Source organism: Plasmodium chabaudi (assembly GCF_900002335.3).
Source record: "Plasmodium chabaudi chabaudi strain AS genome assembly, chromosome: 10".
NCBI lineage: Eukaryota > Apicomplexa > Aconoidasida > Haemosporida > Plasmodiidae > Plasmodium > Plasmodium chabaudi.
Genome location: NC_030110.2, coordinates 761,670 through 786,454, shown reverse-complemented (window position 1 = coordinate 786,454; position 24,785 = coordinate 761,670). Strand labels below are relative to the sequence as shown.

The 24,785-nt window shown below is 23.9% G+C and overlaps 10 protein-coding genes and 4 non-coding genes across 14 annotated transcripts; 8 read left to right on the top strand and 6 right to left on the bottom strand.

Moving 5' to 3' along the window:
* The first annotated feature begins 186 nt into the window (after nucleotides 1-186).
* PCHAS_1020140 lies at nucleotides 187-269 on the top strand. Its single transcript, XR_007844660.1, has one exon. It is a non-coding gene; the product is annotated as a small nucleolar RNA snoR29 (small nucleolar RNA).
* A 535-nt stretch (nucleotides 270-804) lies between these two features.
* On the top strand, nucleotides 805-883 carry PCHAS_1020130. Its single transcript, XR_007844659.1, has one exon. It is a non-coding gene; the product is annotated as a small nucleolar RNA snoR30 (small nucleolar RNA).
* A 179-nt stretch (nucleotides 884-1,062) lies between these two features.
* Nucleotides 1,063-1,326, top strand: PCHAS_1020120. The gene has a single exon (XR_007844658.1). It is a non-coding gene; the product is annotated as an uncharacterized ncRNA (non-coding RNA).
* A 153-nt stretch (nucleotides 1,327-1,479) lies between these two features.
* On the top strand, nucleotides 1,480-1,625 carry PCHAS_1020110. The gene has a single exon (XR_007844657.1). It is a non-coding gene; the product is annotated as a small nucleolar RNA snoR31 (small nucleolar RNA).
* Nucleotides 1,626-1,768: 143 nt separating this feature from the next.
* PCHAS_1020100 (enoyl-CoA hydratase, putative) lies at nucleotides 1,769-3,004 on the bottom strand (the record flags this gene model as incomplete). Its single annotated transcript, XM_739370.2, has 1 exon — nucleotides 1,769-3,004. One exon carries the CDS (start codon nucleotides 3,002-3,004, stop codon nucleotides 1,769-1,771), a length of 1,236 nt encoding a protein of 411 aa, XP_744463.2.
* Nucleotides 3,005-3,548: 544 nt separating this feature from the next.
* On the bottom strand, nucleotides 3,549-5,566 carry PCHAS_1020000 (conserved Plasmodium protein, unknown function; the record flags this gene model as incomplete). Its single annotated transcript, XM_016798359.1, has 7 exons — nucleotides 3,549-3,623; nucleotides 3,740-3,825; nucleotides 3,920-4,127; nucleotides 4,243-4,317; nucleotides 4,442-4,537; nucleotides 4,655-4,992; nucleotides 5,530-5,566. 7 exons carry the CDS (start codon nucleotides 5,564-5,566, stop codon nucleotides 3,549-3,551), a joined length of 915 nt encoding a protein of 304 aa, XP_016655579.1.
* Nucleotides 5,567-6,440: 874 nt separating this feature from the next.
* On the top strand, nucleotides 6,441-9,410 carry PCHAS_1019900 (DEAD/DEAH box helicase, putative; the record flags this gene model as incomplete). Its single annotated transcript, XM_016798358.1, has 1 exon — nucleotides 6,441-9,410. The coding sequence occupies one exon, from the start codon at nucleotides 6,441-6,443 to the stop codon at nucleotides 9,408-9,410; it is 2,970 nt and encodes a 989-aa protein (XP_016655578.1).
* Nucleotides 9,411-10,155: 745 nt separating this feature from the next.
* Nucleotides 10,156-10,814, top strand: PCHAS_1019800 (conserved Plasmodium protein, unknown function; the record flags this gene model as incomplete). Its single annotated transcript, XM_016798357.1, has 2 exons — nucleotides 10,156-10,321; nucleotides 10,498-10,814. The coding sequence occupies 2 exons, from the start codon at nucleotides 10,156-10,158 to the stop codon at nucleotides 10,812-10,814; spliced, it is 483 nt and encodes a 160-aa protein (XP_016655577.1).
* A 907-nt stretch (nucleotides 10,815-11,721) lies between these two features.
* On the top strand, nucleotides 11,722-12,990 carry PCHAS_1019700 (conserved Plasmodium protein, unknown function; the record flags this gene model as incomplete). Its single annotated transcript, XM_051320996.1, is given in 5 exon segments — nucleotides 11,722-11,802; nucleotides 11,816-12,206; nucleotides 12,338-12,476; nucleotides 12,583-12,673; nucleotides 12,757-12,990. The coding sequence occupies 5 exon segments, from the start codon at nucleotides 11,722-11,724 to the stop codon at nucleotides 12,988-12,990; spliced, it is 936 nt and encodes a 311-aa protein (XP_051176919.1).
* A 741-nt stretch (nucleotides 12,991-13,731) lies between these two features.
* Nucleotides 13,732-15,720, top strand: PCHAS_1019600 (conserved Plasmodium protein, unknown function; the record flags this gene model as incomplete). The annotated part of the gene is made up of 1 exon (XM_739403.2): nucleotides 13,732-15,720. The coding sequence occupies one exon, from the start codon at nucleotides 13,732-13,734 to the stop codon at nucleotides 15,718-15,720; it is 1,989 nt and encodes a 662-aa protein (XP_744496.2).
* Nucleotides 15,721-16,174: 454 nt separating this feature from the next.
* PCHAS_1019500 (conserved Plasmodium protein, unknown function) lies at nucleotides 16,175-17,660 on the bottom strand (the record flags this gene model as incomplete). Its single annotated transcript, XM_016798356.1, has 4 exons — nucleotides 16,175-16,241; nucleotides 16,364-16,438; nucleotides 16,540-17,203; nucleotides 17,375-17,660. The coding sequence occupies 4 exons, from the start codon at nucleotides 17,658-17,660 to the stop codon at nucleotides 16,175-16,177; spliced, it is 1,092 nt and encodes a 363-aa protein (XP_016655576.1).
* Nucleotides 17,661-18,936: 1,276 nt separating this feature from the next.
* Nucleotides 18,937-19,422, bottom strand: PCHAS_1019400 (60S ribosomal protein L21, putative; the record flags this gene model as incomplete). Its single annotated transcript, XM_016798355.1, has 1 exon — nucleotides 18,937-19,422. One exon carries the CDS (start codon nucleotides 19,420-19,422, stop codon nucleotides 18,937-18,939), a length of 486 nt encoding a protein of 161 aa, XP_016655575.1.
* Nucleotides 19,423-20,875: 1,453 nt separating this feature from the next.
* PCHAS_1019300 (transcription factor BTF3, putative) lies at nucleotides 20,876-21,403 on the bottom strand (the record flags this gene model as incomplete). Its single annotated transcript, XM_739148.1, has 1 exon — nucleotides 20,876-21,403. The coding sequence occupies one exon, from the start codon at nucleotides 21,401-21,403 to the stop codon at nucleotides 20,876-20,878; it is 528 nt and encodes a 175-aa protein (XP_744241.1).
* A 1,863-nt stretch (nucleotides 21,404-23,266) lies between these two features.
* Nucleotides 23,267-24,448, bottom strand: PCHAS_1019200 (protein arginine N-methyltransferase 1, putative; the record flags this gene model as incomplete). The annotated part of the gene is made up of 1 exon (XM_740843.2): nucleotides 23,267-24,448. The coding sequence occupies one exon, from the start codon at nucleotides 24,446-24,448 to the stop codon at nucleotides 23,267-23,269; it is 1,182 nt and encodes a 393-aa protein (XP_745936.2).
* Nucleotides 24,449-24,785: the final 337 nt, after the last annotated feature.

The following is a 24,785-nucleotide window of genomic DNA, read 5'->3' as shown; positions in this document are numbered from 1 at the left end:
TTTAAAAAATTTTATTTTTCCGCATATTTTATTGTTTTACTATGCTTTGACAAAATATAGAACTTTTTTTGTATATATTTATTGTGGCTATAGAAAGAAGAAAAAAAATGAAACAAGTTAATAAGTCCTTTACCAAACCATACGCAAAATTATATATACATAATATTATTGCGATTTATTAAAAAAAAAGAATGATGAAACCATTTATGATTATCAAAGCCTTTCGGGTCTGAGAACAAACTATGATGATTATAAGTAAAACTGATTTTTTTTTTAATTTATATATATATGAAAATTATATATTATTATTGTTATTAAATTATGCTAAATAAAAAGTATGCATATGTTGGCAATATAGAGAATGCTTAAAAAAATTTGATTACATTGTTCATGTATTTATAATTTCCACTACTATTTTTTAAACGATGTGAGAGGAACTTGCCTTCTCATTTTAATTTATATGCATTGCATATCTTTCATCTTTTATTGGTAACAAAAGAGAAGATATAAAATATTCTTTGCAAGATTTTTTGAGTTCTGCAATTTTATTTTATGAAAGATTGTAGAAATAATTTCTTGCTAGAAAGAATTTATATATACATATATGTGATTTTCCAGCTTGAAGGCTAACTTATTAATGTCAGCTTTCTCGTTTTGAATCAGACACACTTGCACACGCATATCTACAACCAAAGTAGGAGATATGTTGCTTAGTGATTGTGAAGATGATATTATAGGAATACCACAAAATAATAAAATAAATTTTCTTAAACCATTTGAATTTATAAATTAATATTTTTTTTTTTTTAATGATGATACAAACACACCTTGGTTCGTGTTACTGAACTAACATTGAGATGAAAAACTGTGTGACACTGAAAAAAAAAAAATACTTTTTATATATTTCGTACGCCAATAAATGTGTGCTTTGTTTTGTTCTGCATTACATTTAGCTAGTATATATACATATTTATAAGTCCATAAGCGTGTGTAGTATATAATCATTTGAAAAACCATAGAAACAAGCAATAATTCGAGTACTGTAGCAAACCAAAAGAAAAAGAATAAAGCTACATTTGTGCTCATCCCATGTATCAGTGGGGGGGGAGAAAAATATGTATGTACATATATTAAAATTTCTTCATCCTGCTTATCTTTTATGATACGAGGGTAAAAAAATATTATATTTATATCTCATGTATATTTTCATTTTATTTATAAGTTTTTTATAAATAAAATAGTAATTATAAATATATATGTTTCATGCGATATAGACAAAAAAAAATTCTATAATCAATCATGCAATATGTATGTGCATGCTGATATGGATATGCTTGTTTTATAAATTTATTTACACACGCTTGGAAAAGAAAATATATATTTGCATACTAAATAATGTAGAAGGATGCATTTTGTAGATTCATATGCAATATTGTACTTCATGAACTATTTATAAAACATGCGTAATTACAATTTGTAATTTCGTTATCATATATGTATAATTCCTAGCGGGCAAGATTTTTTCATAAAATGAAAAATATCATAATCAGTCTAGGTAACAAAAATTTAAAAAAAAAAACATATTGTAATTTTAATGTTATTACAATGGCTTTTTTTTTGTACATTACTAAAATAAACCAAAAAAATACATGATAAAATTATGTGTTACATATTTCATAAATTTAATATAGGCATTTGTGTTGTATTTCCTTTTTGCATAAGAATAATGCATGTAATTTTGTGTGTGTGTATAAGGTGAAATGGCTGGTTAATTTTCCTTCGGTTTGTATTCGCTTACTTTTGTTTTTAAATAATTTAGTATTTCTAATCGTTCAGGTGTATTTATAGATTTTTCGAATACCATTCGGTCGCAATCTAAATATGCATTTGAATCGCTTAGTAGCATTCCTTCATTGATAGAGAGTTTGATATTTTGTAGAATATAAGTAGGGGTAAATAAAAATTGAAAAGCAAAAAAAAGTGTAAAAATAAAGCTATCATCATTTGTTTTTAATTTAAAATTTTCATTTATGAAAATATCATTGAAATATTTTATAATATTTTCTTTTATAATTTCGATTTTATTTTTTTTAGTTAAATTATGATCAAAATGAACATTCGAATTATTTATATAAAATTCTTCATTTTGATTTAGGCATACATCTATTAAATTAAATTTTAATGCATCAAATGCATTAATTGTCTGACTTGTTAATAATAAATATTTTGAATAATTCATAGGAATATGTCTAAATAGTTTTTGTATACTACCACCATATGGATATAAACCAATATAAGTTTTATCATATCCATATTTACTATTTTCATTTGAGATTCTAAAATCGGTTGACAAAATTAAGTCCATACCACTGTTGTAACAAATGCCATTAATATTGCTAACGGTTATTAAAGGTAGTTGTTGAATATTATTGCAGATTATTCTAAACATACTTGAGATATCAGCATTAGTTCCTTCATCACATTTTAAATAGGAATTAAAATCAACTGAATTTAAGAATGTATTATTATTTTTTTTAAAGTTGGTGTCACTCCCATTAATGATTAATACTTTTAATTTATTGTCATAATATGGTATTGCTTTTTTCAAATTTTTAACTAAATAATTATCCTTATTTTTAAATTCGTTGATATAGAATTTATTATTTTCTTCATTAGATATGATATTATTTATATGATCTATAACATTTTTCAATTCTTCTAAAAAATTAGGAAATATATTTTTTTTATCACATATATTTTTAAAAGTAACTATCCCAATATTTCTACTTTCATCTCTAAAAAAGTCAACATATTTATTACACAAATTTATATTATCATTTTTCTCATCAATTAATTGAGAACTATTATTTAGGTTTTCTTCTTTATTCAAATAAGTTGTATACTGTTTAAATGTATTGAGCAGTTTGAAGTTCCTTCTTATGTTTATATTTGAATAAGGTTGTTTCCCACATCGTGTTAAAAAAAACATTTTTTGTATTCCCATTTTATTTCCCTTTCACTATTACACAATATGAGTGTGTGTATGCAAGGTGTATTTTATCACTTAAAATCGTTAATGCATTTTTATTTAAAAAAAGATGGAAGTTTTGGAAATAGTATAAAGCTTTTAAAAAACAAGGATTTTAAATTGTTTCGAAATAAAAATATGTGTGCAGTTAATTATGGGGAAATGAAAGTATATATTTGATAAAAGAGTGACGCAAAAAAAATTAAAAATATTAAAAAAGATAAAATAAGATTATATAAAATATTTTCAAAAAAATGTAAAACAATATATAAGTATATGTGCAGCGCAATGAGCCGATAAGAGGCATATATAACTTGCCTGATTTCATAAAATTATGAAAAAAAATAAATTGGCATAATTATATACACATGTGCATATGACCCTCTTTCATTTCGTTGAAAAATAAATAAAATACATGAAATTGGAATAATAAAAATATGATAAACTAACACAAACAAGTAAAAATGAGCCAATATAGAATAAACAAATAATATTTAAAAAAGTCTAAAATTATGAAGTTTTAGGAACTTGAATCATAACTATCTAATAATTTAGACTCCTCGGCAACCTTTTTCCACCGTTCCATCAGTTTCATCTGAAAAGTAAAAAAATATACAAAGCAAATGCAATAACAAAGGCAATAACAAGTGTGTGCACACTCCTGATTGTTTGCATGCCATTATAGCCAATTTAAAAAAATGAGATATATACCTTTTTTTTATGAAAAAAATTCGATGATTCAATTTCGTTTTCCTTATTCTTTCTATTAGACGATTTTTTCGATGAGCTTTTATGACCTATTTAAAAAAGGAATTAAAAATATGTATCCACATAAATTATATACATTTTAACTACATACTGAAAAGTATAAGTATGCTGCATTTATTATACTTGTAGATTGCGGAATGGTTGTTATATTTCCTGCTTTTATATTAGACTGTTCTTCTTTCGAAACTTCAATAGGGTCATTTAGTTTATCGGAAGATAATCCAATTATTTTACCTTTTAAACATTTATCATCGGAATTGTTTTTTGATATATCTACACAACTTTCTTCAGATATTATATCTTTTTCGTTTTCTTCAGCATTTAGTTGTTTCTAAAAATGGGAAGAAGCAATGTATGCATATGTATCATATATGAGATTAACCCGTACGAATTGACTATATAATACCTAATCCCTTGTTAGCGTATTTGACAATTTTCATCCTTACCACTGTCTCCTGAAATAGCTCATCAACTTTGTTGGAAAAATATTCTTCACGGATTTCCCCTTTTTGATAATCCTCCTACGCAGGAAAAATTTCAAAATTATAGTATATTAAAATGGTTGCAAACTTGGAACTTATTTGTAAAGGGAAATAATAATGCTTTATAAGGTGTGTGTGGTTTTGCTTTTTTGTGAGCACTTACTATTCTTATATCTAGCGATATTTTAGTAGCTAAAATAAATTCTTTGTTCTTTATTTTGGTCAAATTTTCATTTATTTTTAAAACCATTTTTTCTGCCTGCAAACATGGGTAAGTTTGTATGAACAAAAATATGCAGCTTCAATAGTATAAGTAATATATATATAGTTTCCGCATTTTTCGTATCCCTTTTATGGTTTAGTTATAATTTCTTACGTCTTTATTTTCAGGCGCCATGAGGCCTAACTCTAAATAGAGTACATCCTTTAAGATGTCATTCAGTTCTTTGCCATCTTCTTTATTTGTGTTTTCACTTTTCTCTTGATTTTTTTCCTTTTTTTGTTCATATGCATCCATACAATTGTTAATAAAGTTTATCTCTTCAAGGAATAAACTTATTTTAGACTGAATTGGCAAATTAATACTTTTTTTTTTTTTTTCAATTAATTCATTGGCGGTTTTTTTTAACGAGTCCTCTATTTCGGTATCATCTGTATTATTTATGTCTTCATCATTCACGATATGTTCGATTTCTTTAAAAAAGTCTTGAATTTCTACAACATGATATTTTATTTTATGTAGTTAATTTTGGAGGTATAAGGAATGTTCAGGTTGCAAAAAGGAAATAAAAAGAAAGGCATTTATAACAATTTTGTAAACATATTTTTATTAAAAAAAATTGTATACATATTATAAAATAAGCAAGCATGTTTACGTAGCACACAAACATAAACATGAGGTTTTTCTTCCTACACACAGGTATATATCTGAATTAGACCTTAGGCATTTATTAATATTTTTCGTTTTCATTCCATTAATTTATATTTTTATATTATTATTATTTTTTTAATTCAAAGAAATTATATGCATTGTGTACCAAATAAATAATGCATATACTTATTATAAAATGAGGATTTCATTTTATAATTCCTTTTAAATATTTTTGTAAACATTATTACAGTAACAAAATGGAGAGGTGTGTAATTGATAAAAAAAGTGTATCACACACAAAAATAAGCATAACAAAATAATATGCAACAAATCAATAACTTGAGCATTTATTGTCTATATTTTAATTTTTTTTTAATAACCTTTATCATTCACGTTATCATTTTGTTCTTTGGCCATGATTATACAACAGTGGTATTTTTTTTTTCTATTTAAAAAAAAAAAACTAGCTAAAAAAAATTATTTTATAAAAAAAATACATATATTATATGTCTTGTTCATAATAATTTGGCTTTTGATATTATTAAAGTTGTATTTTTTTTTTGTCCCTATTTTAATTAACTAAGAAATTGAATTAAAAGTTTAGTAGTTAAAGACCAGTTAAGTGAGTTATACTCAACACGGTATGTTTACTTGTTTCTACGCATGTTAAGAATTGGATATATTGTATGCATTCATTATATGTATTATGCATATCATGTATACTATATTTTTTAAAATACCTTGCCTAGCTAGCTTAAATCAAGGTAATATCACAAATTGCCAAAAAAAATATTACTACTAATAATAGTAATAATAATTTTATAGCTATTTTAATAACAATATTATATAATTTTTAATAAAATATTATAACATTTTTAATAACAATTTTTATAGCATTTTTAATAATAAAATTATAACATTTTTAATGACAATATTATACTAATGCCGTCCCAAAATGCGCGTGAAAAAATAGAGAAAACTTCCTTTATTTTCCGACACCCTTAATATTATATATATATATATATATATATATTATATATATTGGGGGTGGAAATACAATATGCATTTTTAAAAGTTTACCATTTTACATTTGATAAATACTGATATAAAGTTTATGCATATTATTACACCGGATAATACAAATTCATAAGGCATAAAAATGTGATGATTGTACACGAAAAAGTTTAAACCATGCACATATACATAACAATATGTAAATAATGTAAATTATGCTTGTACACATAATTTGTACATACATTTTTGTGTTTAACTGTTTATGTAATTTCAAGGGATGAATGCAAATTGGATATCACAACTTGAAAATTTACTAGGCGAGAAAAACACAAAGAAAAGCTGTGAAGCAAATGGTATAAAGTTCCCAAAAATCAAAAATGAAGTACAAAATGAGACCCAATACGAGCAGAAGGATTACCATAATTTAACTAGCTACAACATAAATAAAGAGATTATAAATAATTATCAAAAGGAAAATATAAATAGATTATATAGTTGGCAAAAGGAATGCTTGTGTGAACTAAAGAAAGTAAAATGGGAGGAACGTGAAAACTTTTTATTCGTGGCACAGACATCTGGGGGTAAAACATTAGTAGCTGAAATATTTGCTTTTGAGGAAATCAAAAAAACAGAAAAGATATTTTTCTTATTCCCATTAAATTCATTGATTAATGAGAAATTGGAATATTTTAAAAAAATATGTAAAGGTACAGACATTCAAGTAGGTAGTGAATTTGATCAAAATGATATCATCTTATGTACATATGAAAAATTTAATAACTATTTAAATAAAAACAAACTGAAGCATACTACGGATGATATTAGTTCGCAGGGCTATGAGTATGCTTCTCAAAAATATGATAGCCATAGTAATGAAGACAAAAAATATATAGTCATAATTGACGAATTTCATCTTATAAGTGAAAAGGGAAGGGGGATTTATATCGAAAATATAATTTCAAAAAGTTTATATTTGAATAATAAAAAACCTCGAATAAAAATTATATGCATGAGTGCAACATTAAATAATATGCATAGGTTGAAAAAATGGTTAAATGCTAAAATATATATATCATCTTATCGGCCCCAAGTAGTTAGTGAGCATTATGTGTGTAATTATGATATTTATAAAAAGGGATCTGAATTTGATTATTATTATCTTAACAATATGTATAATTTTTGTACATCATATGAAAATGTAAGAGATAATAAGCCCCTACCATGTTGTTATAGAAGCACAATTAATTACAAAGTTGAGAAGGCTGCAATGCATGATATTGATTGTGTAACACCACGACGAAATGATTATGCAACGCCAGTCAAATATGGCTACCAGACACAACTAAATGCACAATCTGAACTTTTCAAGAATAAAATTTATAATTTTTTACAACAAAAGAATCAATCATTAAATAATGATTTAATTCAAACAATATTATGTTTTTCTTATCACAGTTTAGTGAAAAATATAAATACATTAATATTTTGTTCTACAAAAAGAAATTGTGAAATTTACATAAATTTAATAAATCAATTTATTAGTGTATTATCTATTGACAATGTTCCAGAACATATAAAAATAAAACGAGCAAAATTAAATGAGAGAATACTTCAGATTGATAAATATGCATATGAAAAGATGAATAAATTGATAACTAATGGGATATGTTATTATTATAGTGATATTGGAAATTCTATAAAACGTTTATTAGAAAATTTTTATAAAGAGAAAGTATTATTTTTATTAACCTGCACATCAACATTAGCTGTTGGTCTAAATTTATTAGTAGACAGAGTTTTAATAGCATCACCATTTATTGCACAAAACTTTTTAACTGTAACACAATATAAACAAATGATTGGTAGAGCAGCTAGATTAAAAGAAGGAGATTCATTTTTGATTGTTGAAAAAAAACATGAAAAAAAAATATTACAATTATTTAAAGAAAATGTAACTAATATAAAAAGTACGATGAATAGTGGATCCCAAGAAGAAATAGAAAAATATATAATTGAATTTTTATGTTTAGTAGATCAGCCAATGACATTTCATGATATAATCTCTTTATTTTCCTACTCCTTATGTTTTGTGGAGCTTACAATTAGTGATAATGAAATAGATGAAAATTATATAACAACTACAAATGGGAATGAACATATTTTAGATAATATTGCATATATATATCATTTTGGTAGCAGTGGTATGAATACCTTTTATGAAGAACTAGATATGTACTGTAATGATAACTCTTGGATTGGTAAAGAAATAACAAGTGTTAGTTCTATGAAGCACTTCGATCAAAATGAATTAACTCCAATAAAACATGAGTATTCACCATATCATATTAATAGTACAACACCGAGAAAGATTGATCAAAAAAAGGGTGAAAAATGTGCAAGTACAACAAATATATCTTTACATAATTTATTACAGTTAGACCTGTACACGTTCACGCAAAATGAATTATTATTTTATGAAAAGACAAAAAAAGAAATTGACACAGCAATAAATAATTTAATAAAACATAAATGTATCGAAATAATAAACCAGAAAAAAATAAAAGCTACAAGATTGTGTAGGTCTTTATGTATTAGCAATTTTACAGTAACATATGGTATAGACTTATTAAATGAAATAAAAAGTTATGACAAAATACATACTTATAATAATAAATTTCATTTATGTTATATATGTTCATGTCATAATTTAAACATTGCAGGGTTTGTATATTATTTACCTTTTTTAAAAAATCTAATATCAATTATATCATTTGATAATTATACTAAATATATAATTTTTGAAATATTAAAATTTGATAATGATATAATAAATATGCTAAATTTAAAAAATCAAAATATTTCACATGACCAAAAAAAAAAAAAGTTTTTTTCTGATGACCTTGTTCAGAAAAAATATAACAAATTGTATTTGGCTATTTTATTATTTTTATATTTACAAGGAACTAATATATCTACTATATGTACCATTTTTAAAATACCGAAAGATGTATTAAAATCGATTTTACAAAATACATATATTCATATACATATTTTAATTGCCTTCTTTGATGAACTTGATGAATGGATAATATCATGTCTTTTGAAAAAGTTCCTCCAACATTTTAAAAGTACAAAACCGGTTTCAGAAAATAATAGTGATGAATTTTTTCAAGTTGCAGAATTTAATTATTCAAAATATTATTCAAAAAAGAGGAAGAAGGAAAAGAATACGCAATGGGGTAAGTAATTTCCATTACTATTGATATTACTGCCAGTATTTTTCTACACAATTTATTTGATACAATATAAGGTATTCCATGATATATCTCTTTTACTTACATTCTATTATATTTCTATTTATTTCATTTTTAATTTGATTTATTTTAATGTCAAAAATATTTGTTTAATTAAGGAATATTTTCCACAATGGAGATATTTCATCAAATTATTTTTCTCTCATTTGCTTTTTTTGTGTCTATACTTTTTATTAAATAACCGTTTTATCAAAAATACAATTTTGTTATTATTTTATTACTCCGTTTATTTATTAGCCAATTCGCTATTTATTATTTTATTTCTTTTTTTTTTGTATATTTAATTTTTAATTATTTTTTAAAATTTTATGTACTCCTTTTTTGTCTTTCTCAAAATAATAGATTTCTTATTTCGCTTTTAGTAAATAAAATATAAAGGACTTCATTTAAATTTCTATATTTGGAAAGTTATGAGAAAATTAAATTTCTTGTATGACTAAAAGTGGACGTATCATATGTATATAATAAATATATGTGTGTGTGCATAAAAAGAGAAAATATTATTAGGCCACTTACTACATATAATGAAGCATTGCATCAAATTTATATGAACAGCAATAAAAATTGTTCATAAATTGTTTCAAAACTTCTGAACAGTCATAATTTTTTTAAAAATTGCACAAACACTCAAAACATTTTTTTAAATAAAACAATTTTTATCAAAATATAACTTATCAAATGAACATATTTAATGGAGAAGAAGAATTAAGCAATGGAACTGATAGAAGGCTTATGAATTTTCCGACATCACTAAATGGGGACATAACACATTTGCCTTTATCTTTTCAAAATATCGAGCCTGACTATTTTATAACCAATGATTATAATAGATCTTTAGAAAATGGTATGAAATAAAAACCTTTAATAGAAAATACGAGAAATATATTTGAAGAGGTAGCTTTCGAATTAAGGGTTATATCCCAATTGATTTGGAAATGCTATTCATTTCTATAATTGTGTACTTGATATTGACATCATGTGTGTCTATATATGTATGTATATACATTACTATCTATGCAGACAAAACTGGAGAGATAATATTTGAAAAAGACCACGATAGAGAAAGGAAGAAAAGCGAAGAAAAGGAAATATTTCTTTTTGATTTATCCGATGAACAGAAAATACAAGTAGAAAAGTATAAAATAAACAAGATAATACAAAATGAAATGTATTTAAAAAAAAATAAAGTTTTAAAATATGTTATTCAGATATTTTTATCTGATTTATTGAAAGAAAAACCGGATAATGTTTATGAATATGCAGCAAATTATTTCACTAAGCCTAACTTAAAACAAATTATTTTACAAAAGTTGAAAAATATTTTAGATCGTTTGTAGTTGTGTATTTTTTCATATATCTTTTGTTTTGTTAAAAGAATACACATGCGTATGCATAAATATGAATGCATATTGCATACCTTGTAATTGTTGTGAATTTGGAAAAGGACATAGCACTTTAATTTTTTTTGAGTTAGACTAAATTGAAAAAGTCGAACGTATTTGCATTTATATTGCATACAATTTTTTGTATTATTTTTCTTTGCATTTAAGTACTTAAAAATGAAAGGTAAATATGTATAGCATATTGTATAAAATGCAACGAACAAAATATGTTGTTGTGTGTGTTGCTGGGATTAGCGAGCCTTATGCATTTTCCAGCATATAGGTCATATTTATTCTTAATTTTTAAAAGTCTTTATAATGGAAATATGGGATTTATTTGTCTTTCCTTCTGTAAATTTTATAAGCATTTATGTAGTTATACAAAAGTTGTATTTAAAACTTTAAGGGGTGTACTACATATGTATATATTATGTAAATAAATTTTATGAACTGTTCAGAAAAAAAAAGTAAAAAGAATTATTTATATAATAATTTTTTATTGATTTTCTTTTATATATTTTAACTATTTTTAAAAGCATATTTACGTTTTTAACAATTTAAAATTTTTCCGTTTTTTTTAAAGAATCTTTTGTGTGAATTCAAAAAAAGAAAATAAACGAAAAGAACAATAAAAAGAAAAAGAAATATAAAATCCATGCACACGTTTAAATATTTCAAATAATGATGCCATATATATTTTTTAAAATTTTTAAATGAAATATATGGTAGTGAAAATAATTGTGATATATATCAAAAAAGTGAAAAAGAAAATGATGCTATAAAACAAGTAGTTGATCTAAATACCTTAGGTAATTTAGAAGAAAAAAGTAAAAATAAAAAAATCAAAAGTGATAAAAATTTTATGTATAGTAAACTTAAAGGGCATTTGTCTCAAAATATTTCAAAAAGCAGGAATTTATATAATAGCAGTCCGAATATAAATAAAACTGATAACTGTTGTGAATAATAAAGGAAAAGATAACGAAACAATGGATACTTCAACGAAGGAACCAAATGAAGATAATGATGATATATATGTAAAAAGAATAATAAGTATTGAAATAACAACAAAAGTAAAAGATTTTCTTGAAAGCTTTGCAAAAGATAAAGAAAAAATATTAAAATGGTGCAACGAAAATAAGTCATTATATTCCAATAAAATAAATGAAAAGACATTGAAGTTATTTTTTGATGAATCCGAAAATATTAATAATAAAATATTGAAGGAAAATAGTATCAATATAGATATATTAAATTTGTTGTTATATTTTTATAACTTATATTGCACAAATACAAATAAAGAAAAAATAAATGCCCATGATATTATGAGCAATTCATCCATAACATGTAAGTAATTACAAGGGGTGGCAACGGACATGAGCTGATAAGGGGCATCACAGCCCGTCAGCTTCACAAACATTGTTTGCTTACATATTCATTTGCTTATTTTTCTTTTTTTGCTTTTTCTCACTTTTCAGACAGGGGCATATACGAAAACATTAACGAAAATAGTGCATCCTTTAAGAACTTATTAAAGGAAGAAAAGAAATATAAAAAGTTGGTTGGAGAGACAACTCAAATAAATGAATTTTTTTCGAACTACAAAAAGACAATCCCGTAATATATTTTATAAAATTTTATGAAATGCATTTTATTTTGTTTTATTAAAATGGAATTGTTGCATATATTCATTTTGAAAATGGTTTGTTTCAATTCCTTTTAGGTATGGAATAAACATAATCGTTGGAATTTTCCTGACGTTTTTGAGCGGATACTATGGGAGCCTTTTAGTGGGCATCACCAAATTCACAACGGTTAGTAGGCCTGCGCACTGCTCGCATATTTTCACAATGTTATCTCACTTTTCCCAATTTTTTCTTTTTTTCCACCTTTTCAGAGGCTAATATGTGGTATCGTCTTTTCTTATATCACTTTAATTATTGAAGTAATAATTTTTATAGTAATAAATGAAAAAATGAATAAATTGAAAAAAACCCAAAAAAAGATGAGTAACAATTATAGTTTATATCAAAAGTTGCATTCCCCTAAAAAGTATAATGATAATGAAATAGTACAAGAACTAAAACAAGTGGACAAACAGTTGGCAATTAAGCAAAGGAAGAAAAAATGAGTATTATTTTATTATATTTATGCACATGGTAATAATATAATTATAATTAACCTGTCCTGTTCATAAAATATTCGCTACATTTTATTTTTTTCGCTATTTTGGTTATCCCTTTATTTTTTTCATTATTCACTTATTTTTTGTTCTCTTTTTGAGACACCCTTGTTTTGTTAACCGCATTTTTTGCCTTTATTTGTTCCGTGTTGTTTATTTATTTTTTACGATTTTTTTGTTATTGATTATTATAATAATGAGAACATTTTTAATAAAAATATATTCGCTTACTTTTGAAATATGCCATTGTTATAAATGTGTGTGCATGTATAGTAGCATATGTAAAATATTATTTTTTTCCGAATTTTTTTTGGAAATATAGTATATTGTTAAGTATATTTTATTTTTAAATTAAAAAAAATCATTTGGGTATACATTTTTAAAGGTATAAAATGCAAAGCTTATGTTTGTTTGCCCAAAATTGACAAAATAATGCGCGAAAATTTTACTCTTGTGTGTGTAAAAATTTGTATATATAGAGAAAGTTATGCACACATGTTATTTATTTTTTGGGAATATTATAAAGGGGATAAAAAATAATATAGTCTTATACATATTGAAGAAATAGTTTTTTTTTATATAATTTTTAACTGATAAATATTGTCATGCTTGTATAAAATAAATGAATAAATGAATAAATGTATGGACGTAATATTATATATGCCTTTTGTGCCCTAAGTTTATGTTAAAATGAATAATGAGATTAAAGAAGATTTGATAAATAACTTGCCCTTTAATTTTAGCAAAGTAAATTTTGTAAATTTGGAGAATATAGGGGAAGAAATAAAAAAAAATAAGCAAACAAAATATTTTGAAAACATTGATAAGGCTCAAAATAGGTTAACAAATGAATTGAACAGCAAAATAAGTAATCATATATATGAAAATATCGAAAAAAATGAAAATTGTTATTACACTGAGACTTCAAAACTTCTCAATAAAAAGTTAGACATATCCTTATTAAAAGGTGAACTTGAAAATGAACAAAATAATTATAAAAAATGGGGAAGTAACGATATGGCATTATTTAGGGAAGGTTTTGATTATATTAATCGGGGATCCATTAAAGAGGGTAACATAAAATTGGATAGGTTGCTAAGTGGTGAGAGGAATAATAACTTGTTTTGCGAACCTGGTTCAGAACTACTTAACTCATCGAAGCAGCATTTAAACTTCTTTGATAAATGGGATAAAAAATGGAATGTATATCAAAGTAATGAAACAGAGGTATTAAAAAATGTAAGGAGTTTAGAAAATGAAAATAAGCAAGATATGTTAAGTAACAATTGTGATAATAATTTAGATAAAGAAAATGACAAAATGGAAATGAAATTGTTTAACTCATTTAAGGATAACTTATGTAATAGTAACGAAGTAAATGAGAAATTGGATACATATTTTAAAAGTTTAGAGAATAAACAAATTATGAATAATAAATATGAACAGTTAATACAAAAAAGTGAAGAAGAAAAAAACAAAAAAAATAATACTGTAGTAAATGATATAAAATATGATGATTATAAACAAATTCCTGAAGATGATGTTAAAGAAATAATAAAAAATATTAAAAAAAGATTAGGATTCTTTTCAAATAATGAAAATAACAAATATAAAAATATTATTGAAGAACTGTCTAGTTCTACTTATAGCCAAGATACCAGAATTGTGAAAAAAAAAAGTCAGCATAAATTAAAAGGTGATAAAAAAAATAATGTTGCAAAAAAAAAACATAAAAAGAAAAAAAAGAAAACAGCTATTTCAAAAATAGAAGAAAAAATAATTCAAGAAAAAAATAAAGATACTAATAATTCAAAAATAGATAGACAAATATTAATGGATAGTTTGAATTATTCAGAAGATGATCAAATAAGCGAAGAAGAATTTTTATCTTTCTTCAATAATTCAGAAACAAAAAATGAAAACAGTATTAGTAATAAAAGTGATATTGACAAGGATAGCCAAAATGACGAAGTTCCTTTGTCTGATTGTCAAACTAATATAAATAAAAATGAGACCGACCCCCTTTTTCTTGATATATCATCAGCAAAATTTAAGCAAAATTTTCTGCAAGCAATAAGGAAATACGAGTCAGACGATGAGGTAAGTGAAGCAAAAGAATTGGAGAAGTGGGAAGTAGATAAAGAAGATAAGAGGGAAGTTTTAAATACCGAACATGATAGTGATAGTGATAGTGATAATGATAATGATGTAAGTAAAGCAAATTCGAACAATATTATAACGAACGATGTTGATACAAATAATTGTGAAGACATAACAGAGTTAAATAAAAGTTTTAATAGTACTGATATAGTAGAAAAAGAAATTGAAAACATTAAGGAGGATAACATATCGAGAGAAATAGTATCCCCAGAAAAAAATGAAAATAATATATTATGTATTTGTGAAATTTTAGAAAAGTATAAAATGAATTATTTAATAGAAAAAACAAAAGATGATGAAAATAATAATTCAAATGATTATTTAAATTATAATAATTATTTATCTCAACTAAATGAATTTATAAGTGTAAATAATTATGACCATAAAAATAATTCTAATTTGAGTGACGAAAATATAAATGTTGAAAATTTTTCCGAACAGATAGATTGTTACATGCATACAATATTTGATAATCAAATTAAGCATTTAAATGGTCTAGTTACGGATATTTTTTCTTAATTTTTTTTTTTTGTTTTCCACGCACGTGCCTGTATGTACATGCATACGTGCATATGTGTGAATATAGCTACTTATATGTAGCTAGCTTTTTTGCTTTTTTTTTTTTTTAAATAGCTAATTTTCATGATTTTTGAAAATTTGCAATGTACTATACATTTTATTTTGTCTTTATATTCCTAAACATTTTAACATGTCAATGATTCGTTTGAAAATGCTTAATGCATTTGTTCCAACTTTAGTAGACATAACAAAAATTATATTACCATATATATATTATTACATGCACTGTGCATGTATATATGTGTACATTAATTTTTATTCGCAATCAATGCGTTAATATAATATTAATGGAAACTACAATAGTTTTTGAATAGTTAGTGTAAATTAAAATACGTTAAAAAATGAAATAAAAAAAATAGAAAAATAGTGGATCAATCGGATGATGTAACATACCCTATTTTTCATATTCGGTGTCTTCAATGACTTCCTCGAATTTACTTAATAGTCCTTTTATTTCAGAGCTAGCCATTGGAAAAAAAAAAAAAAAAAAAAAAAAAAAATATGCATGTACATATATATGTAACGATTGAAGATGAAACATTGCTATATTATTTTTTTTTCGAAAAAATTATTTATGACTTACATAATATCTGGGGAATTTTCGTTTTCCTTCCAATTATTCAATAAGGCAATTATTCCGTACTTTTTGATTCTTTCCCTAAAAAAAAATTAGAAAGATAAGGATATTTAGAGTAATATATATAAAAATAATTGTATACAAAATGGGGTACGAAATAGGAATTGATAATGTGTAAGTACTTAGTATCATTGTCTTTGCTAAGGTGTAAGAGGATAACAAGAATTCTATTTTTTATAACTGGGCATCGAACTAGTGATGTTGCTTTTTTTACAATGGTTCTGTGTATAGTTTTATTTGGTCTGACTGTATATCCACTTATGCTATTTTTGTCTTCAATAGCAGTATGTGGTGTATATAAATATGATAATAGATAAGGAAACATATTACAATCGGCTTGAAAAATGAATTCATGGATCTCTTTATGTAAAGATAAATTCATTATAAATGGTAAAAATGTTCTACACCTTTCTAAAATTAATATTTGATCACATAATTTATTTAAAAATGCAATATTTTTAAAAAATGGCAAGCTTTCTTTCATTGAGCTTATATTTATTAATATATGAGAAACGTGGGTATATTTATCAGTCATATTTTTATTTAATGATTTTTGTACAGGTTGAAAATAAAAATATAATAGCTTATTTAAATAATAGCTCACTGAAAATGTATTATGGTATACTTGATTTACATCCGTTATATCTAAAATTTTATATACCCCTTCTTTACATCGAGTCAAATTAGAAATAATCATAATATACATATCAATATAATTTTCCTCATACTTTTCTTCATCTTTTATCAGATCAAATAAAATTTCAACTACATTTCGCTCTAGTACCTCTATAAGAAGTAAACAAAAAAAAGCAAAACAAAAAATTATGTGTATATGTAGGGGAATGAAAATATAAAAAGCATGTGCCTATGTCTTTCCTATTTAATTTTATTTTTCATTATTCTTAGCTTTCTCTTTTTCTTTATATATATACTGTTTATTTTTTCGAACGAAATTACCTGTTGGGATTTGGGCAGACAGGTTGAGCAAACATTCAAGAGCCACCATCTTACTTTGTGAATTCAAACTTGAAATAATTATTCTAAAAGATTTTTGGCTATTTTGTAAAATATATGCTATTAAATCAGGTTCATCTAATAACCCTAAAATGATTTTTAAACTTTCTTTTTTTAAAACTTCATTATCGCTAGCTGCAAAGGAAAATAGTTCGTTATAAACACTTACATCAATTGGTTCCTTTGGAGTATTCTTGGAATTTTCTAATTCTTCAGCAATCAACATCATTATATAAATATTTTCTTTTTTTCAAATTTTATGTTTTTATTTTTAATTTATGAAACGAGTATATATAAAAAGGAAATTATTCAAAGGCATGGACATAAACTAAGCTTTCTTAAAAAAAAAAAAAACTACTTAACCAAAGCAAAAAGAGAGAATACTAAATATAGATATATATTATTTCTTTTTTAATAATTTTAATAAGATACTTCAATAATAACAAAGAAAATTTATAAATTTAAAAATGGTGTTCCTCTTTAAAAATTGGATTTATAAAAACATAGAGAAGTCCCTTTTTTTTGATGAAAATGTAGGATGATAAAAAAATGGGATAACTTATATTTTATTATTTAACCATTCATAAATAATAAATTTGAAATAATAAATTTGAAATAAAAAATGGAAATAAATAAAAATATAGATAGCAAAAAAAGTACAATTACATATTATGGCTAAGGAAAATAACAACATAATAAGACCACCGTTATGTTATATAAAATAGGAATGTATGGTGTTGTCCTTTTTTCGAGCACAAAATTAGAAAATAAAAAATAAGTACATCGTTTGCTATCACTTAAAATGGTTAACCCGTACTATATTTTTATTTTTGTAAATTATACCGAACATATATATTTTTATAAAATAATTTTTTAATATAATTTACGTCAGTTGTTTAATTAAAACTATTATTCTTTTATTTATATTTTTCAAATGTTCTATTTTTTAAAATATATATATTTTGGCAATATGCAAAATAAAAAGAAAAAAATAATAATATAAAATAATTAAATGTAGTACAGCATCATATGGCTAAATAAAATATAAAGGATATGATGAATTAGTAAATAAAATATGGAAAAAAAAATATATAGCTAAGTGAAATGTACAATATTGAGAAAAATAAGAAGGTGGTATATGTAGTTATTACATACATTGCTTTTATTTATATTACAGGATTTATCTTCATAGATATGAAAAATAACACACTTGGTTATTTTCCCAACGAAAAACAAAACTATAAATATAAGCTTGCTTAATTTCGATCGTGATATCATAAATAGGAATGAATATTTTTGGGCATGAGAACTGGTTAATCGCGATTTATGGAATTGCTTTCTATTACCATGTATGCATATATGTATGTATGTATGTATTTAATTTTTTCCTTTTTGATTTACTGGTTCACCTGTTTTTTCATTTAAGCTAGTTGTTCATATTTTATTTGGCCGTTTATTTATCTCACCCATATTTTGTATTACATATTTTTTTCCATAGTAACCTATTAATATTCTTCATAAAATGGTAATGGTTCGACAGTAATTAATTTTGATGGAGGTACTTTAATCATGGCAGCTGGTTTAGGTCCTTCTGTTTTTCTTTTAATTGATATATGTTCGTTTTTTAATTTTGCTTCTTTAATTAGTTCTTGATTTTTTTTTTTTCTTAAAATGAAATCTTCATTACATCGAGATTTTCTTACATGTTCAATTCTTACACAAACTTTTTTTTGTATAATTCTATGCCTAACTCTTTTATTAACTAAAACACCAACACCTCTTTTTGTAATATGAAAAACTTTTCCAGTTCTTCCATGATAGAAATTAAATGGCATACCCTTTTGTTGAGAAGAATCACATACTATATCAACATAATCACCATAATTTATTTTTTCTAAATATTTATTAGCAGTACATTCTCCATGTTTACGAAAACCTTGAGAAAACTTATATCTTGTTCCTGATCTTTTACCTTTTGATTTACCTCCCATTTTGTATTAAAAATGTATTTAATTTTAATTTATATTAAATCTGATAAATTGCTATGATATTTTAAAATATCCTTAATTTTGTAAAAAAAAAATTTTATTTAAAATAGGAAAAAATTAAAATTAAAAAATAAAATAAAAAAAAATTAATTAACCTTTTTTTAATGGGCTATAAATTTATATATTAATTATCCCAATTTATTGCAGTAAAAAAATTTAATTATTTTTTTTTCCGAAATATTATAAGTATATAATGGGAATAACAAGATGATATTATTTATAAAGAGGAGGGAAAACTATATATTATATACATATAGTGCCGAAAATGCGTATATAAAACTAAATATATTTTTTATTTATATTGCTTATTAAAACGTTAGGGCATAAGCACGGTTTCTTCTTCTCATTCTTGTGCCAGTTCTCTACATATAATAATAAAGTAGTTAATATGATATTCCTATTTATGGAATATTTTTTATTCACCTATAAACAGCTAACAAAATAATGCGGCATCCCTTTAAGTGTCCTTACTCCTGTTTAGTAAATATACTGGTAGTGCACAGTAAAGGGGAAGCTTCAAAAAGTTGGAGCTCCTTGAAATTTTTATTTTTTTGGGGGGTATGTTTTATATACATATAATGGGCATGGCATATAAAGAGGTTACCCAGGCTATCATATTCCGGGTAATGGAATAAAGCAACGTACATTCATATGCATAATATGTATATATATATATATATTTTTTTTTTTTTTTTAAGGTAAATTTTATATATAAGGAAAATTATAATTTTCAAACGGCACTATAAAATATATTTCGTTTTTTTATTTCATTCAAAGGGGAGGGGGAAAAATACATTATATAGTATGTAGTATATGGGAATTGGCAGTAATTAATTATACCTAGCATTATTTAAATTGCTTTAAAATAAATAAGGGCTAGATTAATATTATTTATACATATGCATATGCAGCATATAAAGTAAACAAAATTGAAAATGTTTTTTATTCCCTTTCCAGCTTATTATTTTCCATAAAATAGGTGGATAATTTTTTTTTTATTTTTTCGTTTATTTTTTCGTTTACTTTTTTTATAATAAACAAAAATTAAGCATAGTAAAAGTTAAAGTTTTATTTGTAAAATTGCGAGCTTTGATTTGCTCCCAATTTTGCATTACTATGGATATTTTTTTGTGCGGACTTGTTATAAAATTTAGTCCGGTAACAATTTTTAAGTTTTTATTTTAAAATTGGTTGGTTAAACCTGTATATATAAATACATTTTACTATTTGGTTCGAAAGTCTATCTATACGATATATATACACAAAACAGAACAGGAATATTTTCATATTCTACACGCATATATATGTATATGAATTTCTTTAATATGTACAAAGGTATGGAAAATTAAATTAAAAATTTATAAATGTATAAAAAGTTGATAAAAATTAAGATGAATTATTCTTCAGCTTTCTCTTCTTTTGAGACTTCTTCAAAATTTTCAACTAAATCTGGTACTTCAGCATTTTGTTCTCCATCTTCTTTTTTTTTATTTTTTTCTCTGTCTTTAGCCATTAGGCTTTTAATAGTTGGATCATTCTTTAATCTTTCTAAAAGTTTCATATCGACATTTTTATTTCCTTGTAAGCCTTCAAAGATTTTATTAATATCAATTACTTGTTCGGTAAACTTTCCAGTAACAATATAAGTATTTGATTGTAAAGATGCTGATAGCTTAGGTCTTTTAAATTCAAGGTATTTATCTGAGTTTTTATATACACATATTTCATCAACATCACCAAAGTAGGAAGCACCAATTTTTTTTAATATTAAATTAATTTTTTTTTCATTTGGCATTGTATTTTTATGAACTTTTTTAATTTTTCTTCTAGCTGTTCCTTTGCCTCCTATTTGTCTTTGGTTATTTCCCATTCGTTCTTTAAGTTTAGCCCTAGCAGCTAAAATTTCGGGGGATATCTTTTCCATTTTTTTTAAAAGTATAAATAAAATAAGAATAAAAAAATATAATATAAAATGGATTAAGGGATAAATTAATCAATCAATCGATTAATTTGAAAATAATTAATTTGAAATTATATTATTATTGGGAAAATATGAGAAAATGGGAGAGAATATTATTCATTTCAATTGTTAATTTGCTAACAGTATAAAAGAATAGAAAAAAATACAAATTATTTTTCTTTTAAAATTTATTATATATATTTATTTGTAATTCTATTAAATTATTTTCAAATAGTGTTAATCCATTTTTTTTTAAAAGTGGCAAACCAAAAGAGAAAATAAAAAAATATAAAATAAATAATAAATGTTATATTATATAGGATTGACGTTCCTTATTATAGTAAAATAAAATAAAGCAATTTTTATCCCATAATAAATAAATGGCTGTACGTTTACCGGCCAGGCTTGGCAGCAATAATATTATATGTGCATATCATATATAAATAAATAGGCTAATATATTATATGTACGTATGTATGGCCATTGCTAAATAATAATAATGCTATACATTTTTTCATTCCATTTTTCATTCCATTTTTCATTCCATTTTTCATACCATTTTTCATACCATTTTTTATAAAATTTTATGAATTTTTTTATATTTTAAATTGGTTTGTCACAGTGCCATATTATCGCTATGGAAATTAAAACAACAGCAAAAATATAATTTTGTAATATTTATATGTGAATAGTGGGATAAAAATATGATAATTTGCTGAGATATCCTATGTTTATATAATTGGCATTTGCAACATTTTTTATATATAACAATGTATTTAAAATGGCACACCCTTATTTTTATTCCCCCTCCTTCAATATAAATACATTTTAAAATATGATAAATTTTCTTAAAAAAGTAGTAGTGGCAAAATGGAATAATTATCCATTCGTTGACGAATAAAATAAAGTGTAACAATAAAAAGTTTAAGCGTGCAAATGTAATATGGTCTTTGGTTGCCACATTAGTAATGTAACTTGTTTGTGAAAAAAATTATTTACTTTTGTCATGGAAAATAAATTAAGAGTGCTCAAGCCGGGAAAAAATTGTGTGCATACATATGTAGAGAGATAAGCACATATGTCATTAGTAGAATAGGCTATACAATTTTTTATATTTTAGTAAAAAATAAAATACAACATTTTAGTCACCTCATAATTGATAATAAACCTATTTATTTGCAACACAACAATGTTGTAGGTATTATTTTTTGTCTATAAAATTTTTAAAAAAAATATGACCTGTGCATGTAAATATAGTATTATAAATAAAATGTGTGCATTTCATGAATGAAATAAAAAGTTTAAGAGCTTAAAATGTGGTATTTAGTTAATATGGGCAAACAATTGTGTAGTTTTATGTTTCCATATTAATCGGGTCTTATATATTATAATAATAGTGATAGTAGTAATAATGAAAATAATTTATAATTAGGTAAAAATGTTTGCTTTGTCACTCTTGTGACTTGGCTGTTAGTAGTAACCAACTCGCTATATTTTTTTTTTTTTTTTTTTGCATAACATAAAATAGCTCACACATTTTATTAATAAAAAAGGAAGAAAAAGTGGGAAGAAAAAAGTGGGAAGAAAAACAAAAAACAATATGAAATAGCATAAAATATTATATGAAAAAATAAGCAATATTTTAATTATTATGAAATATTTATAATATAACAAGGTGGGCATAAAAAAATGAATATTAAGCTACACAAAGCTGTAAATGGTATGAAATAAAAATATAAAATTACGAGTATTACTAACAACATATATGTATATATAAATGAAGGAGGTAAATTAAGAAAAATAGGCAAAATTTACCGCATTTTCAACCTAACTAATATTAAAAAATTGTGTACTTTCAACTCTAGAATGAGCACCAGAGAAAGTATAATATAACTTCATATCTATATATCTATTATTCTGTTCGTTTTTTTTAAGAGCGAACATGCCTTTTAATGTTTCATTTTTTTCTGCAGTAATAATATGGTTAGTGTATAAAACAATTTGTTTCCAGTGTGTATTTGCGCCATATGGTCCTGTAGTAAAACTTACATCAGTGTGACAAGCAGAAAATGAAACATCAAACCATACGACAAGAGCATGTATATAATCCCTTCTTGTCATAGTAATACTAAATGGTGATACAAAAGATAGATCTTCTTTTGTACATGTATTTAAATCTAATTTTAGTATACAACTTGAATCTGTAACTACATAATTTTTATCAACATAATCAATTACTACTTCTTCTTTTAAGATCGGTATAACAGGTGTAAAATTAAATCCATAACAATGTTTCCAATAATCAAATTTTTCTTCTCTATATAAACTATCTTCAATACCTGCTATATACATATAAGTTTTATCAGGGAAAATGAGCCCTCCTTTTTTTAACCATTTATCTCTACAAAATAAAACAGTATCAAGCATATTTTCATAAAGTAAACAATATCCCATCCATTCTGATATAATGATATCAACTTTTTCTACAGGAAGAGTTATATTTTCTGCTAGTCCTTTTATAAATGTGATTTTATCAGTTAGATTATTTACATCTCTTATATTTAAAGCAGTATAAATTATATTACTTTTTTCTATACTATATACATGTTTAGCTCCATGTTTTGCTGCAAAAAATGATAAAATACCTGTCCCACATCCAACATCCAATACTATTTTATCTTTAAGTAAATGTTCGTTCTTTCTGATAGCATCATAATAACTTCGTGTTCTTACTTCATCTTTGATCATATCTTCATGTATATGTATATAAGCATAAGAATTAAAATATTCTTTATTTCCATTTTCCATATCATTTTCTGTTCCGTCTTCATCAAATTTTATAAAGTTTTTTCGTTTTTCATTTTTTATTTCTTCTTTATGTAATTTTTCCCATGAACTGAAAAATTGCTTTAGTGCGTCTTGGCTAAAATTTTGATTTCCATTTTTGTCATTCGAAAATTTTCCTTTTCCTTCGTATTTACTATCAGTGTGAACGTACTTCTTTGACATGATTGTATGTAAGGGGTAAGTTATTTTCGTTTAATTAATTTTAGTAAAATATATAAGAAGTTAACTGATGAATGTTAATGAAAAAATAGTTCGATACTTTTTAAAAAAGTTAAATAATATAGAATAAAAATATAACAAAATGAAAAATTAATAATCAATAAAAGGGTATGTATATGCTTATATATTTTTAAAAATTATATAGTATAAATTTATGTACTATTATAATCATATATATATTTTGATATTCATAAAAAAAGGAATACAACAACATGTAGATAAAGGAATTGGAAAATTATTATATATAGAGAGATATATATATAGCTATCTATTTAGTATA